The sequence below is a fragment of the Poecilia reticulata genome, linkage group LG9, assembly GCF_000633615.1.
Source record: "Poecilia reticulata strain Guanapo linkage group LG9, Guppy_female_1.0+MT, whole genome shotgun sequence".
NCBI classification, from domain to species: Eukaryota; Metazoa; Chordata; class Actinopteri; order Cyprinodontiformes; family Poeciliidae; genus Poecilia; species Poecilia reticulata.
Genome location: NC_024339.1, coordinates 13,406,335 through 13,423,407, shown reverse-complemented (window position 1 = coordinate 13,423,407; position 17,073 = coordinate 13,406,335). Strand labels below are relative to the sequence as shown.

Sequence of the window (17,073 nt, the reverse complement as noted above, 5' to 3'; positions counted from 1 at the left end):
TACCTCATTTTAGCATTTAACAATTGCATTGTAAGTCATACTTTGACACTCTATTAAAAAGCAGCCGTAGATCTTCTAAGAAGTAAAGAAGACATTACATATAAGATGTTTCAATCTTTCTTTTTAATTTGGCATTTTAACAATTAGCATGTATCTCTGTCTTCCAGATGCTGCACAGCTGCTAAACCTCAGATTAAATACCAGGTTCCTGTGAAAGCCAATAGGTGCTAACTATGTGAGAGCAAAATCATTCTGATTGTTGAGATTGACTATGTAAAGGATGTCTTTATGGCATTCATATTTATCCACTGAGGATATGGATTAAAGATTGTGATTAATTTGCAATAATTTCCTCTTGTGTCCCAGTAGAGTTTAGTTTCGTGTTTACAAGGGTTCAAGTTTTTAAGGAAGAAATGCATTGACAGAGTGTGATCTTGAATTCTTTGTGTTTTTGTAAACATTCATATTAATTATACAACAAAAGTTGACAGACAAATGTCAACTCAAGGCGCTTTACAAGACGATGAGTTCCAATTGATGTGCGTTTACTTAGAAGTCAATTTGGTCCTAATTCATTCAAATCTAATTCAATTTTGATCATATTCAGATGCAGATATGGTTCAATTTGATCCCAACTCCACTAAATTGCAACAAAAGGCATTTTCTCATATGGTTGAAAAATTATCTACAGAAGCCTAGTAGGTTGCATTGAGTCACTGAATTGGATCTACTGAGCAGAAATATGGTAAAAATGAAAACGCTTTGATGGACAGAGAGCTCCAGCAGAAACAGGGTCAGTGTGAGTAACCATGAGCTGTGACCAGGAGAAACACAGAAACACTGGGTCAAAAGTGCTCAAAGATACAAAGAGAAGATGGTTTAAGTGGGAAAATATATCAGAGAAATATTAAATTTAGGACCAGAATAAGGTCAGGCGAACTGGGTTTGTTGACATATAACATTTTTAAACTTTTATTTTAGAAGGCAGACATTTGCTCTTAAAATGGTTTCTTTTGTGGAGCTTGAGGCTCAAATGAGAACCTCTCCCTAATTATCCAAACTAACAATGTTTTGTTTTGACTATGCAAAGGTCACAAGTGATCTGTGCAACCTCACTTCAAAAATGTTACCTTCTTTTGTAAGTAGTGTTAAAAGAAAAAGAAACCATACAATTAAAGTCTTTCCACTGATGCCGTGTGTAAAGTCTCTTCCAAATAGTTTTTTTTTTTTTTTTCTATTTTGTCAACCTTTTACATTTTCGGGGAAATGCTCTTCAACAACAGATCAGCTTGGAAATTGTTTTTTTTTTCCTTTTCTTTTCAAACTTCTCAAAAAAGATGCACAGTAACTAATGATTGCACTTTTTTTCTTTTTCAACCCTAATCGAGAAATACAATTTAAGTTGTTTTATTTTATATTCATTTTTCTCTGATATATTTATTGGAAGAGGAAGGTTTGGAGATGAGCAAACATAATTCCAAACTCAAGCAGAAAGTGAATTGAAAGAAAAGAAACAATAACAAACTTTAAAAGGAAAAGAAAGGAGTCCAAATAAATCAAAGTAAAATAAAATGTAATAACATTTGAATGGCATGTAATACAATGACAATGATGATACCTAATGGTTCTGCATACAAAAATCTGTTTCTTTTTGATCTGTATCAATAACCTAGTAGAAAATATTTTTAATCAAATGGATTTTAAAAGTTTACAACTGTTTTAAATACAAACCCAAATTGATTTAACATATTTTTGTAACAGTATTCAGAAATGCAAAATTAAGTTTGTTTTACCAACATCATTTTTCAAAAGATTTGTTAAACATAACACGAAAAACCCTTTTTCCAGCTTTTGTATCGTCTTGACAGCTTGACACATAAAAAAGTAACCCCGAGACTTTATACTGTCCTGATCACAACAGATTGTTTTCCTTCTGTCTTTCAAAGACCAGGAAAAGCTGAAAACAAGATTTAATGATTTGACAGTTGACTCATTTGAATGCCACTCGTGTTGAGTGAAGGTAGCTTCTGCTGAGGACTAAGCAGCTGTTTTGTTGAATTTGATCAGTCTGCCTTTGTCTTGTTGCCATTTCAGTTACTCCAGCCTCAGCCGTCACTTTAAGTTAGGAGTTGTCATCAGTTGTGGGTAATCTAATTACTGGGCATTCTTGACATTTTTTTTAAATAATTGAAATGATGAACATTTTTCATGCGGAATCATATTTGTTGCTTTCATTCTGTTATATTTAGATGTTGCCACCTCTGAGCTTTTATCACATTTCATCAGCTAAAATTATACACGGTGTTTTCTGAGCCAGCAGAAATTTCTGAAAATGTTTGTTCTGCAGTTTGTCACTGAAAAGAGAGACTTCAAGGAGAAAGCTGTATGAACATATTATAATGTACTTATGTATTTTCAGAGAAAATGTTTGTGTTCAGTTAAAGTGAGAAATGTAGAACATTATGCAAATATTGAAGCTATGTAGACAACATGGACATTCATCTTTCGGGTAAGAAATAGTGGAAGATCTTCACTTGTTTCTGTCACTATATGTGACAGAAGCAAGTGAAGAGAACTAATGCAAAATTAGTTATGTGTAAAGATTACAAAACTTCATGATTAGAAAATCTTTGTCATTTTATAATTTCATTATGCTTTAAATGGTAGTTTGATTTACCTGTTCATACCATTAAACGGTTGTACAGATGAATCCAACTAGAAGGATGCTGAATAGTGGCAAATCTCAGTTTTAAACCCTTTTAGCAGCAAAGGTGAATTTTTAAATCACTCAACATTAGAAACTGTTTGATTATTTCTATTTTTTCTTTTTCCGCTCTTCCTTGTTATGAATCCAAGGTCTTAGTCATTTGCAGAGAAGGCCATATGAAAAAAAGAATTGTTATTAATAAAGTGCTAATAAAGTGTTAGTCTGTGCTGAACTTGGCATATGGACCAATTAATAATCAGTCATAATGTGCAAACAAAGTTTTGGACCAAGGCAAATTAAAGAATAGAGGAAATGAATATGAAAATTCAGACCTAGATAAACTGAAAATATAAATGTTTTACTTCTAAAGAAGTATAGGATGCATCTGTTATCTAAATTATTCTGTTGTTGGCATATTAATTTATGGGCATTCACATATCTAATAATGTACAATTAATTTTGCTGATTAATCTACAATAAAACTAAAATGTAAATGGACTGAACTTATATAGCACTTTATCCAATAATTTTTGACCACTCAAAGCGCTTTGCACTAGAGTCACATTCACCCATTCCCACTGACAAACGCTCACACCGTTACACAGCTCGGTGGGCAACTTGGGGTTGGGTGCCCAGGGGCACATCAACATGTGGCAGGAAGAAGCTGGAATCAAACCTACAACCTTCTGATTGCAAGACAACTACTCTACCCACAGAGCCACAGTCACCCCTACACTTTGTGGGGATACACATATCCCCACAAAGTGAATTTAGGACACATTATTGGTTTCAAGCTGCTGTTTATTGATTAGAAAAATTAACTTGCAGAGCTTAAACCACTCTGTTGTTTTACCTGTAAATGTGTTTACCAACTTGTGAAATGATTCAAATGACTTGATTTTCTTACCAAGTCTTTTCAGTTATTCTTGCAGAGGCTCTCAGTCAGTGTTTAGCCTCTTTAAGCCCACAGGCTTTAAACAGAGTTCTAAGGCAATAAGGATTTATGGTTTGATGAGAGATTTACTCAAGTATTTGAGTTTGCCACACATTTTTATTTAATTTAAGTCGAGGGATTCTTATAATATAGTGCATATGGATAAAGTAAGAGGAGTATTTATCATGAACCTCTGGTTATCAGTGTAGTACTGAAGGTTGTCTTTTAAAAAAGTAATTAAAACAAGATATCAGCTGTTTATTCTAAAGAGTTCAAAGTCTGACAGACAGACATCTATCAGTTAGACCCCAAATTAGTTTTCATCACCTTTTTGCTAAAACAGTTGAAGGGAAGTGAGCACACCCACGTATTTGGCTAAGTTTAAACACTTTGAGAAAATATAATTCTTCATCATGGGTAGTAATATCAGTGTCTGATTTCCAGTTTATGGCCATGCTTTAAAAAAATGACTATTTTTTTAGGCATTTTTAAGGCATCTGGGTTGCATCTGACCATCTCTTATTTCAAATATTTAACATTAGGACTGCTCAGACCTCAACGGGATTTCTTTTTTGCAACAATCATAAAATTTTAAATGCAATCTGAGTTTTAATAAACCATTATTGCAGTCCAATTTAATTACAATGTTTTTTCATAGTCTTTTCTCTCAACTTTTTCCCATCTGTTTGTTTTTTAGAATATACATTTTTCCCTTTACCGTCAGCTTTTCCTCATAGAAACTGAATTATCACTGAATTTATTTACTCATATATGTGACATAAGTTCAAATCATCTTCGGATTCTTGGTTGTGTGTTTCTGAAGAACAAATATGTGTGCGGGTGAATACTTAAGCTCTTTAGTTCTATTTCCATCCATCCATTTTCTTTACACCCTTGTCCCTCAGTGGGGTCGGGAGGGTTGCTGGTGCCCATCTCCAGCCAACGTTCTGGGTGAGAGGCGGGGTCACCCTGGACAGGTCGCCAGTCTGTCCCAGGGCAACACAGAGACACACAGGACACACAACCATGCACACACACACTCACACCTAGGGACAATTTGGAGAGGCTAATTAACCTGACAGTCATGTTTTTGGACTGTGGGAGGAAGCCGGAGTACCCGGAGAGAACCCACGCATGCACAGGGAGAACATGCAAACTCCATGCAGAAAGACCGGGGCCGGGAATCAAACCCAGAACCTTCTTGCTGCAAGGCAACCGCTCTACCAACTGCGCCACTGTGCCACCTTTAGTTCCTACAATTGTAATTTTTTTGGGGGACTATTTTATTAGACTGGAATACGTATTTGAAGTGCATTTGAAGGACAGAATTGGGAAGAATAATTTGATATGAACAACTTTCTATTTTAGCCAAACCTTTTTTTCCTGTCCTTGCTCAAATTATTTGTTTTTTTGTCAGTTTAAATACTGATCTCAACATTCACATTCAACTTGTCTTTGTAGACCCAATTTGTTTCTCTTGTTATTGAGTTGAAAACATTTTTACCAAAACAATATGATCTTGTACTCAACAAGGCCAATTAAGTTTATTTTCCATTACAGATGTTGCGTGGCCTTTTCTGTCGCCCAGGTTTGGGGAGTAAATACTTATGGGTAGCAATGCAGCATAAATAGATTACAAAATAAAACTTATTGCATTCAGTTACAGTTTCTTAATCTGAGAAATGGACTTTGGACCACTAAGGAACATTCAGTTGTTATTATTATTTTATTTTTTGCTTTGCCTCCATATCAGAAGTGGCTTGATTCAAGGAAATAAAAAGGAACATTTATTTCATTGTAGAATTAACATGACTCTATAAGAACAACAAAAAAGAAAAATTAAAAATTAGAAACAGATAAGTGACTTATCTTCTTTCAAATCTCATTTTTTTCAAATGCAAAACTAACATTGAAGTGTCCATAAGCAAGACACAGCTCTGAAATAAAGACAGTTGTCTGAATTGCTACTCATTGACCAACACCGAAAAAACTGACTCTCTGATCAGAGCAGAATGTGAGCCTTGTTAATTGTAAAAACAAAACAAACAAAAAAAAACATTTTCCTTCTGATGTTGATTTTGTGAGTGAGAATGAAAGAACTGATGCCTGTAAATATGAGCTGCTAGGAGCTGTTAATTTGGCAGACAGTGTGTGTTAGGAATCTATCACACAGTTCCCAGACAGAGGAGCATTGCTGTCAGGAAAAATGCAACAGAGGCTGGTAAATACAGAGGGGGGTGAACAAGGCACAGTGAGAGGGAGAGGAAGAGAGAACAGGGAGAAGTTAACTTGTCTTCCTGTATTACCAAAAAACTGATCGAGTAAAAAACACTCACACTTGTCAGGCTCTCTTGCTGTACACAGATCTGACAGAGGCAGCTTAGGGATTCAGCCCTGTCCATCATTTGGTCTGCTGAATGACACCCACATACACACGAAGGGATATACTGTACCGTCTAAACTTGACTCAAAGACTGCAGGACAGTCGTGTTACTCTTTATGCTTTTCACTTTTTCACCTAAATTTACAAATGTATCTGTGCTACTTTCTAGTTTCACATATTCTACTAATTTTAACAAGTGTTTAATGCACTTGTTAACTGTTTAAAAGGGATAACGCTGCCTTGTCATTATCTGCAAACACTAACTCCATTGTCTCCTGTTGTACACCTAACATCTGAGATATTTCTGCATTAGCGTTCAGGGATCAGAATATGAAAATGGCAAATGTAATTATTTGGATTATGCAAACTATGATTCTGTTCTGGTGAGTGGAATCTGAATTGATTTTTAGACTTATTAGACATTTTTCAGTGTTTGTCAGAATGCAGTTTGAACTGTCAGTCATTCTTTTTTTTTGTTCTGTTTAATGGGTTTGGAGTTGGGTGTTAGATAACAAGATGTGGTTTAATAGGTTGATCAAACTGGGACACATTCTGAATGACTATATTCTGTTACGTTTTTAACTACCGCAGCACTTATTTTTGCTATACCTGTTTCAAAGACTACATTTTCTACTGTATTTTGTTTTATATACCTATAAATTATGCATATGATTTATATTGCTTTCAGTGCATCTTACATTTAAAGAAAATAGCTTTGCATACACATTTTTATTCACATTGTACTGATGTTATACTTTCAAGTACATTTTTCTTAAACTCTATGTTGGATACGAAGGACAGACACGTGAACAAAAGACAGAGAACTGAAAAGAGAGAGGGATGAATATTAAAGGCTGGGGAGGTAAAATGAGAGAGAATTCAGGAGACGGAGATGTTCATCTTGGAACAATCCCAAAGAGGTTTGTGGAAATTCTCTAACATTTAGCTGTTAAATTATAAAAAGGCTCTTGCATACTTAGAGGAGTCTTTTGCGGTTTTCAACTGTGCTGCTACAATGGAAAAAGACAAATGTTTTTTTTTCCCTCTTCTTCTTTTTGAATCTGTTTTTACCAAAGCATAATTCTTTAAAAAACAAATATATTTTTGAGCCATCTAACTTCTCATCTTATTTCAAGATAAATCCATAGGACTTTTTTTCATTCACACATTGTTCTACTATGTCAAAAAAGCATTCTGATTAAAATCAACTCAAAAGTACAAGCATAGAAACCTTTTATGGCACATGTACAAGATCTGTTCCTTTTAATGGGTGGCAAGATGTATAGCATTATGTTCTTTCAGGGTTTCAGGGACTCATTTTTTATAATAGTTTGAGTTTTTATAACATTTTGAAGTAAAAACCATCTTCAGTAGCATTTGGAGCTTATAAACCGCATGAAAAACCACAATACTAAAATTGGCTTCCCACTGGGGAATCATTTGATAGACTATTTCACAGCTTTTGTGCCATTTGGACAAACTTGGACCAGCTCTATTTCTGCACTAACTCTGATTTGACAAAAAAAAAGAATGGACTACTCTACAGACTAAATCAATTCTTTCACAATTCAGTTTGTGAATATTGGTAGGATTGCTCCATCGCATATCACATGTCAAAGAAAAGCCTGGATGACACGTACAAATACAATAATTGGTGATATTATTTGTTTCATGCACCATAACATTAAACAAGTAGTATTTCAGAAGGTGAAGGTCTGGTAAAGGAGTAAATTTAATAAAAGAATTTTTTTTTTTTTTTGCCAAAGCTGCAGATATTACCCAGAACCAAGTTTTTAAGTTGAAATGGTAATAGACTTTTTATCTGTGGTCAGTGATTCCTCTGAACTCAAAGCACAAAGACACTAGCAATAACAATTATTTTCCTAAAATCATGCAGTTATTGGTAGTAGTATTTTGCAACAGGTCTAAAGAGCAGCTGACTTACTGCTTATTTTGATATTTTAGACCTAGTTCAGGGCAGTTCAACCTGAATTTAAAATTGTATAAACATGCAACTTTTTTACAACCAAAATCCCGTCAAGGTGTGGTTTGGCAATTTTAAAAAGTGTGAACATCACTGCATTTGTTTTGCATTTTCCATACAAATCTAAGCTTGGGAAATTTTAAAGGTTAATTCTGAACTTTTTCAGTTGTGTTTTGCCCACTTGAAAAAAACAAAACACTTTATTCTTCATTATGTTAGCAATGATATTGTTTTGTATTTCTGCTAATGAGAAAAGCAGGGAGTGTGTGTCTCTGTGCATAGTTAGACATTGTGTTGATAAACTGAGGGAGGGTCTTGTCAAGCTGATAAATAGAGCAAAACACACCAGGACAGATTAGAAGGAAGTAATGATTGAATGAAAGAGAGAAAGCAAATTGAGATATGAATAACAGGATGCTCCAAGACTGAAGGGTCCTGGAGGGGCAAATGCAGGACTTAAGGGAAGTAAATGGGTAAGGAAAAGAAGAAAGTCACAGAGGAAAGGATGAAAGACTGAAGAGACACTTGGAAGAGAAGGAGGAGAATAAGAAGTCGAAGAAAAGAACAGATGAAAGAGGAGACCTGGTAAGGAAAATAAAGTAGTGAGATTAGCAAGGGAATCATGTGGAAGGAGGACAACTGGAACAGAAGGAGGAAAGGATACAGAAGAGAAAAGGTTTGAGAAGAAAATCATGGAGATTAAAGTAAACCTGCTTAACAAGGAGGTTTCAAAAGAAAGTGGTAAATAAGGAGAATGAGTTTGGAAGAAAATGAGATTAAAAAGAGGGAAATGATGTAATTGAGAAAAAGAAGGATGGGAAATAAAGTAAGAAGAGGGGTAATAATAAAAGATATGAAAACGGACGAATAAAACAAATGCAAATGTAGATTAATATGGGAACACTCGATAAGGGTAGCTACACACCAAAAACAAAACAAAACATATTAATCCTAATGAGTAGAGATAAGCTAATCTCTAGTTCAGCGTATTCTGTTCATTCTGTTCAGGCATTATTCTGGTAAAAAAAAAAAAAATTACTTTCATAAGAGCTTCTCCTGTCACTCCATTGCCTTCTTCCTGTCACACCTTTTTCTTTTCCCTCCAAAGAGCTCCGTGGGAGGCAGATTCATGTTGTGAGAATCAATTTTAAAAGACATTTTATACCAAGAAAGTCTGGCACATATTGGAGATCAAAGAAAATCAGAGCGAAAAGCAGGGCGAGGAAACTCCAAGCAAAGCAGATTGAATTTTTAACCAATCCCCGCTTTAAACTGTCACAGTAATACCGCGGTTCCTTTGTTTATAATGTGCTTATGTGAACTTTAGATTAACCTTGCTTTCCATTTCTTCTCCCGTTCTGTTTCTTATCCTTGTCTTTCCCGCTGTAGGGTGAGGTTCCAGCCAGGCATCAACTTCCTCGCTGTGAAACCCAGCAACCTCGTCGCGTGGGAGATCAAACAGGAAATGGCACCGGGAAGCAGTTCGTTGGCAGTGGATTGTCAAAGAAAGGCCTCCTCCACAGCCGAGAGGTAGAACTGAAGCTCACGTAACCATTCCTTTTTTCCAGAATTTCCCTGTCAAGCAGCCCCTCCTGTGTCTATTGCTTCGAAAAGCATTTGTGGGTGCAGAGAATACATGAAAAGGGCATTTGAATATTCCACTTGGAGGCCATGAGAATCATACGGGCCAGCACGTAATAATATCATGTCTCAGTTGTGTTATGGGGTCGGTTTATTTAAATAAACATTCTGAAGAAAAAAAGGGAATGATAAGGGTGCAAAATCAAACGGGACTTGAGAGTCAACGACAAAACGGAGCCTGGGTCTGAGCTTCAAAGGAGTTATGACTGATCTTTATTTTAACCATTGCAGCTGGTATTTACTAGTATTTATGTAATTGAGTCATTGCACTCAGTTAAACTTTAACAATACAAAAAAGATGCAAAAATTCAAAACACTACAAACAACTGATGCTTCAAAGTTTGTATCTGGTTGAGAAATAAAGGGGTTTTTTTAAGCTTCAAAGTGTTTTTGAAACTTCCAAATGCAAATTTTAAATAAGGCATAAACTGTGAAACAGACAGCAGGAGAGGATCTTGTTCTGAAATAACTTGGGTATAAATTAAATAGTCTAAATGTGTTGATGGTGCTCAATTGGTTTAGATACATTTATTAAAGTTGTGCATTTGTTTTAACATAATGCTTTATGTAAATCACACTTTTTATACATTTAAAATGATAGTGTACCTAAATCCAGGCTACGTTATGCTAGGCAGTCACAGCTCTGTCAGTGAGCATCATGATTCACTCACTTCTGTTTGCTGAATGCTTGACTTGATTTTTAGTAATTTGACTAATAATTAACTGGATGCTGGAAGATTGAATTAGCATTTAATCCCAGATTGATCCCTAACCAGAGAATAGAAAAAAAATAATTTATATAAATCAGCAGTTGACTCCTCCTAATAGAGATGAACACTATGGGCTCAGTTCAAATTAGAAGTGCAACAAAAGTGGCAGACATACTTCAGAAACATGACAATAGTTGATTTTCACACATTTGAACTTCCATAGCACATTTTTACACATTACACTGGGGAATAAACATTATTTCTCTTAAACAGAGTAAACTTGAGGCACATTTTATTTTAGTAGCTTTTAATTTTACTTCGCCTGAAATTTTTGCTGGCAGTTTTAATTGTACTTTGGAAAACTTATATTAAAATGAATGCACTTTCTCCAATATTTTTAGTGCTTTTCCTACTAATGTTGCATAATACAAAACAGTCTTTACAATACAAAATTGTCATATTTTTGTACCTGGTAGACATGTGATAAGAGTTTTTTTTTCTGTATCCTGGTCATCATTTCTCTTTTCATTCAGTGCATTTGTCCTATCGTTTTGGCTGCCCTTCATGTCTGTTTCATTGCCATCTTTTCTGTTTCGTCAGTTTCTTTTATTCATTCGTTTAAACCGGTGGGGATAATGACTTTCCTCTCCATGAAGCGGTCATTGCTAGACTCCAGCTCAATTACCGCTACTTAGCTAGCCGTTAGCCACGTCTGTCCTTCAGTGATGGACAGCACCAGCAGCAACGAGTGATCTAAAAGAGGCAGAGGTGGAAAAAAAAGCAGAGCAACTTTAAGCAGGCTTGTATATCAATCAAATAAAAACATTATGAGCACTGGGGAGGGGACACTGATTGTCTCTTCATGATATATAGGTAGCCAGTGAAGATTTTGAGTTCAAGTTAATGCTAGACGCAAAAAACCCCCCCAAAAAAACAAAACAAAACAAACGAGCAAGTATAAATAAATTAGCATTTTTGGAAAAGATGTAGGATTGTTTAAGAAAAGCCTTTCACTGCAAGTTGTATATGTATAACTAAACATGTGATAAATAAACTACTTGTGTCATGAATTGAAGTCTTGGAGGTAAGGAGTGCAGGGTTGGTCTATGTGGTTTGATCCAATAGAATAACTGCTGTGGCTCAAATTGCTGTTATTGCTGGTTCTAACTGAAAAGTCTCAGACTACACAGTGAATCTAAGTTTGTTGTGCATGCAGCTAGTTAGCTCAGGCTGTCATGGTATCCTGACTCCTGATCAAAGGAATGTACTATAGGCAAGTGAGATTTGGAACTGGTTCACAGAACAACAGAAGGTGATCTGTTCTGATGAAACATGTTTTATTTCTGCACCACGTGGATCACAGGGTGCATGTGCAATGATTTTCTGGGGAACTCATGGCACAGGGATGCACCATGCCCTGTCATTCATGTGAATAGTAAGGTGAGATGTACCACCTACCCAAGCACTGTTGCAGACGGCGAACATCCATAAATAGAAGCAGTAATCCCTGGTGGCTGTGGCCTCTTTCAGAAGGACAATGCGCTCCCCCACAGGGCAAAAATGGGTCAAGAATGATTTGAGGAGTACAACAATGAGTTTGAATCCAATGAGTTGCCCTGATCTCAATCTAATCGCAATCTTTAGGATGTGCTTGACAAACAACTCTACAGGATGCTGCTAAGATCTTGGTGCTAGATACCAGAAGACTTACAGAGGTGTTTTAGAGTCAGTATATCAATAAGTGAGAGCTATTTTTGTACAAAAGTGGGGATCAACATATTATACAAATAATGTTATATCTGATCAGTATGTTGTGCAATGGTGGTCTGGGGATTTAAATGCAGTCCAGGTTATGAGACAGGTGCGTATAAATAAGATATTTTTATTTAGAACAAATGAAAATCCTGCACATGTCAGTGAATCCAGGATGAAAGCAGGATTAAAGCAGAGGGAAACATTAACTTGACAAGATCAGAAAAAACCTATAAACACCAAAAAAAAAAAAAAATCTTGTATAAAAACATCTTTAAAAAATAAAGAGTCTGGAACTGTAATGTTTGCATTTCCAAAAATCGATAAAACCTGTCAAAAAACATGAAGTTATAGTCATTTAAGTCCAGAGGCGAGGTGCAAATTGCCTTCTTCAAAGCAACACTAAGTGTCACCTAAGAAGTCGGGTTTTGAATTCAGCAAATCTAAAGACATTCAGGGTTTTTTTTGTACTAGCCTGTGAATAAGCACAGGTTTTGTACATTCACTGTGTACATGCATGTACTTTCAAAGAAGCAACTGTCACACATCAAAAAAATAAAGTCTGCAGGAAGAAATGAAGCCAACGTTTTCAACTCTAGACCATTTTTAACCTCAGTAAAGGCTTGTGCAGAATATGCAAGCAGCGTCTCATGCATGACAGGGAGAATCACAGCCTTTATATCAGTGAATGTGTGGGAGTGTTTGTTGAGCTTATCTGTATTAATCTCTAATTAGATACTTTTCATTGAGATATTGTGAGTGAGCCTCATAATAAATGAAAAGGGTACCGTTGATTAGTATGCCTCACAATTAATATTGTGAGCTAATTTGCTGTACGTTTTATTATTCCCAGATTTAATATAAGAGATTATGCAACAATTGTTTCTTTTCTTTAAAGAAGAGAATTTGTGATCAATGGTCCAACAATTAGAACAGGACAATAAGCTCGCTGAGTATGGAATTGTAATGATTATATGCACATTGCTTTGCATTTAACTGTTATGGCATCTGAGAATAATATCATTTTTTTATTCATCATTTGTATATTATACAAGGCCCTGATGCTTTCACACTAATCTTTTGAACTTCTCAAATAGAAATAGTCAAAATGCCAATGGGAGATTTAAATAGGTGGTCAGTTTTGTAAGGACTTGACTGGTGTGATGCCTTCAGTGACTTTCTTCAGCTATTTTTGGGAAGAGAATCATTTTTTTCGACATGACATATTTCATTGTAAATAAAAACAGATTTTTTTTTTCAAAACTGACAACTGATACATTAATAAATGCTTAAATGTATTTAAAGATTTTGTCTTAGAGTGAATGCTAACCTTTCTAGCATGTTCCTTAAAGTTACAGTTGAGCTACATGTTAGCAAGCAGGTTTTGTTTTTGTTTCACAGAAGCTAATATATGATTTGTAGCTTCTGCCAGAGATGTTTTGCTTTTAGGTTTTCCTCCTGTTGTTAACAGCTTTACATGAGTTTACCCTGTGGATCAGTGGCATGCATAGACATCTTGAGAGGCAGGTGCTGAAGTGGGGAAAAAGGGCACCTTGTGCAGCACATGAATCCGCCAGCTGCTTTAGTAAAGATTTAGTGTGAGATTTATTACAGGCACATTTTGAACATCATGTGTGGACAGTAGAGCTATTTGAGATCAAAACCCATCCTGTCTGATGCAGATGTTTAATAATGTTCTACAGCTGGGGGTGTCAAATTCATTTGGACACCCCTGCTGTAGAGTTGGGTGTCACTCTATACAGAATATTCCTGAGTATGTAAATAGTGCTCAATGAATATTTGATTTACATAGAAATAAGTCGGAAATATTATGTGGGTACTGTTACTGTTTTTAAAAGATTGAAAATCCTTTGGATGAAGCTTTTCTGTTTGACACATTCTCAGTGTTAAAATAATAGGAAAACAAAGCTTTGAATGAAATAGTAAATAATATTATTTTCTCTTCCCAAGTAAATATACTGTAGAAAATAGTCAACAAATAATATTTTTGGATCACAGTTTTATTCCTGGTGGAGAACAGAGGTGCTATGTTTAGGAACATCTCTGTCTTTGCCGGGCTATTTGTGCTTACTGAATGTAGTTCATGTTGCAGATCTGCTTATGTTTTTATGAAGGTTGTGACTTTCTTAGGCTATGTAAAAGTAGACGTGCCTAAAAACATTGTTGCAGTTAGAGTAATGTCTGTATAACTCTATAGTTATCTTCATTTAATTTTCATTTAATTTTTAAATCCATAATCTCAATCTCAACTAAATAAATTGCTGAACTCATCAGTTCTGTCCTGAGTGGTTGCAATGAGGACATGCAGGATTACACATGAAGCCTCTAAAAGTCTATTTTCAGTGTGTCAATAAAAAGGTTTAAACCTCAATAGAAACAGATATTAATGTGCACCATACAACTTCCAAATGTACTTTAATTCACTCTGCTACAGGTTTTTCTCATGTTTTATTTTCTCAAAACTACGTTAATCCAATTTGGAAAGCAAACGGTAGCTGCAGTTAGAACTTATTACGTTAAAAATTTAAGTCAAATATACTTTTATGGTAAATATAGTTTAAACAAATGCATACAAATATCACTAGTGAACGTTTGTAACAACATAATTCAGGTTCAAGCAGCTTGTTTGCGTAATTACACCTCTAAGACGTACTAGAATGACCATTTTAACAGGGTGTGGGTTCCAACACCAAGATCTGTCCTACAGCATCCAAAATGACTAGAACCGGCTCTGCATTTATACTATATTATATTATGGTGCTGTACTGCTATTAACGCCCCACCTAATAAAGCCTCCTTTCCCATCAGCATTTGCAAATAGATTTTCTGAACAAAAAAAACATATATTAAAATTTATGTCTAATCATTTTTACTTTACAATACCATAGCAAGAGTTTGCTGTCTTTTTGTCCCATCAGTCTTTGTGTTTTCCAATCTCTCTTTTTTCTTCATTATTATAGAGTTATCCTTGGGGACTTTTCTGAGTTATTGATGTCAATAGCCATTTTTCTTTTTCTCTGGAGTAATGTCTAATTTGTAAAATATGTCATGTTTTTTTCCTGCTCTGTTTTGTTAATATTGGCATAATGTAGAGCATGCTTAGGGTGACCTTAATTTTGAATGGCGGGTTAAATAGGGAAAATATGCCATGGTTTATGATTATGCTCTTATGGGAGCAAAGCTCTATTTCATGATAATGATAAGATCTATAGATTAACACCGTTAATGGTCTCTGCTCAATGTTAAAACTGGGGTAATGCACTGTCCACACTCCACACATGGATTGCTATTTATCTGCCTGTGTGCCTCTGTGTTTGTGAGTGTGTGTGTGAGTGTGTGTGTATGGGGGGTTGAAGTTTTTCATCATCAAGAGCTATTTGCTTCCAGTGGCAGCCTGAGGGAAAAAGTTCCATTTAATGATTATACAGTATTTCCTGCAGCAGCTGAATCATCTTTGAACATATTAGACGACTCACTCAGTTGAATTAAATAAACAAATTATTTCAGGAAGCAATTCCCAGACTATCCTATGCAATTTCTGACATTATATGAAAATTAAAATGGATTTGTTTTGTAGGCAAACTCATAAGATATGCAGTAATTTCTAGGAAATCTGTAAAAGCACTGTTGCATGCAAAATGATGGTTGTTGGTAGTTAATAGCTGACGACTTTTGCATTTAACTTTCTTTACCAACAGTGTTGCAAGTTCCAAAGCCTAAATGAACACATTACACTTGTGCTTTCTGTGCAAAAAAAAAAAAAAACACACACAATGGGGCCATTTTTATCTTTGTTCTTTTCCCCTCATCTGGCCTGCATTGTGATGACTCTGTTTTTATTAAACTTGCAATGTACACTAAAAAAGGCATTGACTAATTGTAAAAGACACCGAGTTACAATTTTAAGGTACAATCTTCCAGCAAACACTGTCTTTTAGTTTTGTTTTTTTAATAACGAATAAAAATACATCTGTTAAAATATACCAAGCAGTCTGGCTGGGCCCTTAGTTTAGGTAGCACAGACTGAATAGAAACAAATTCAAGTTTACAGATCATGAAGTGTCTCATTTTACTCATTAAGGTAATAATTGTAGAATTTTTGCTGCAAGCTGTTAAATGTTTAGAGGTCAAATTATTAGTCAAATAACATAATAATCAGAATTTAGCTGCCTGTTCTCTCACCCACCATTTTCCATTGTTCCTTTTTTTGTGCTTTCTTGTTTTTGTGTGTTAATGCAGCAAGATTTATGACACAGGTGTTTTCATTCACTCTTTCATGTGTTTTTTTTTTATCCATTAATTTATTTTCTTCACTCTGAATCTTGATGGACGGAGCCCTAATTTAGAGCATAAAGCAGCCCTTTATGTCTACATGAAGCTTAGTGTTTAACCTTAACACTTACCTTCATTTTCTACTCTAAATTAGTCTTTCAAAACCTTTCAGACAAACTTTTTATTTGTTCATGGCCTCTACTTCAGTTCAAAACAAAACAGTCATTATTACATAAATTGATACAATAATCATTTTCTACACAAATTAGTGATTTTCAGTTTTATTTGCCAATAAAAAAATTGCATGTGGCCGGCATCAGGCAGTATCAAATACCTGGAGGACTCTGCATGCTTTGATGTAGGCAGCAGTTGTTTTCAGGGTAAAACCTGTTTGTTTCATTTTGTAATTCAAATTTCACGACCATGTCCATTCAGTGTGCTTTAATCTATTCCCTCACTTGACGTTTATCTTGTAGCATATTTTAATATGAGGTCTATTAAAATTAGTTGTGTGGTGCCGATTACTTTTGGAATTCCACCCTCTCGTCTCTGTGGCACAGCTTTTATTTCTCATCCTCTGATTCTCAGCAGTCTCAGTGTGACCACCATAAATAACAGTGGACAATTTAGGGACTGTAATACTGTGGGCAGCAGTATTAACAATCAAAA

At 35.2% G+C, this 17,073-nt stretch overlaps 1 protein-coding gene across 1 annotated transcript in view; it reads left to right on the top strand.

Moving 5' to 3' along the window:
* The window catches only part of LOC103469947 (transmembrane protein 132B), a 243,143-nt gene that overhangs the window by 137,058 nt on the left and 89,012 nt on the right, over positions 1-17,073 (top strand). Inside the window, exon 6 of the mRNA XM_008418032.2 lies at positions 9,398-9,538. Within this exon, the coding sequence (XP_008416254.1) occupies positions 9,398-9,538 (141 nt within the window). The remainder of the gene's footprint in view (positions 1-9,397; positions 9,539-17,073) is intronic.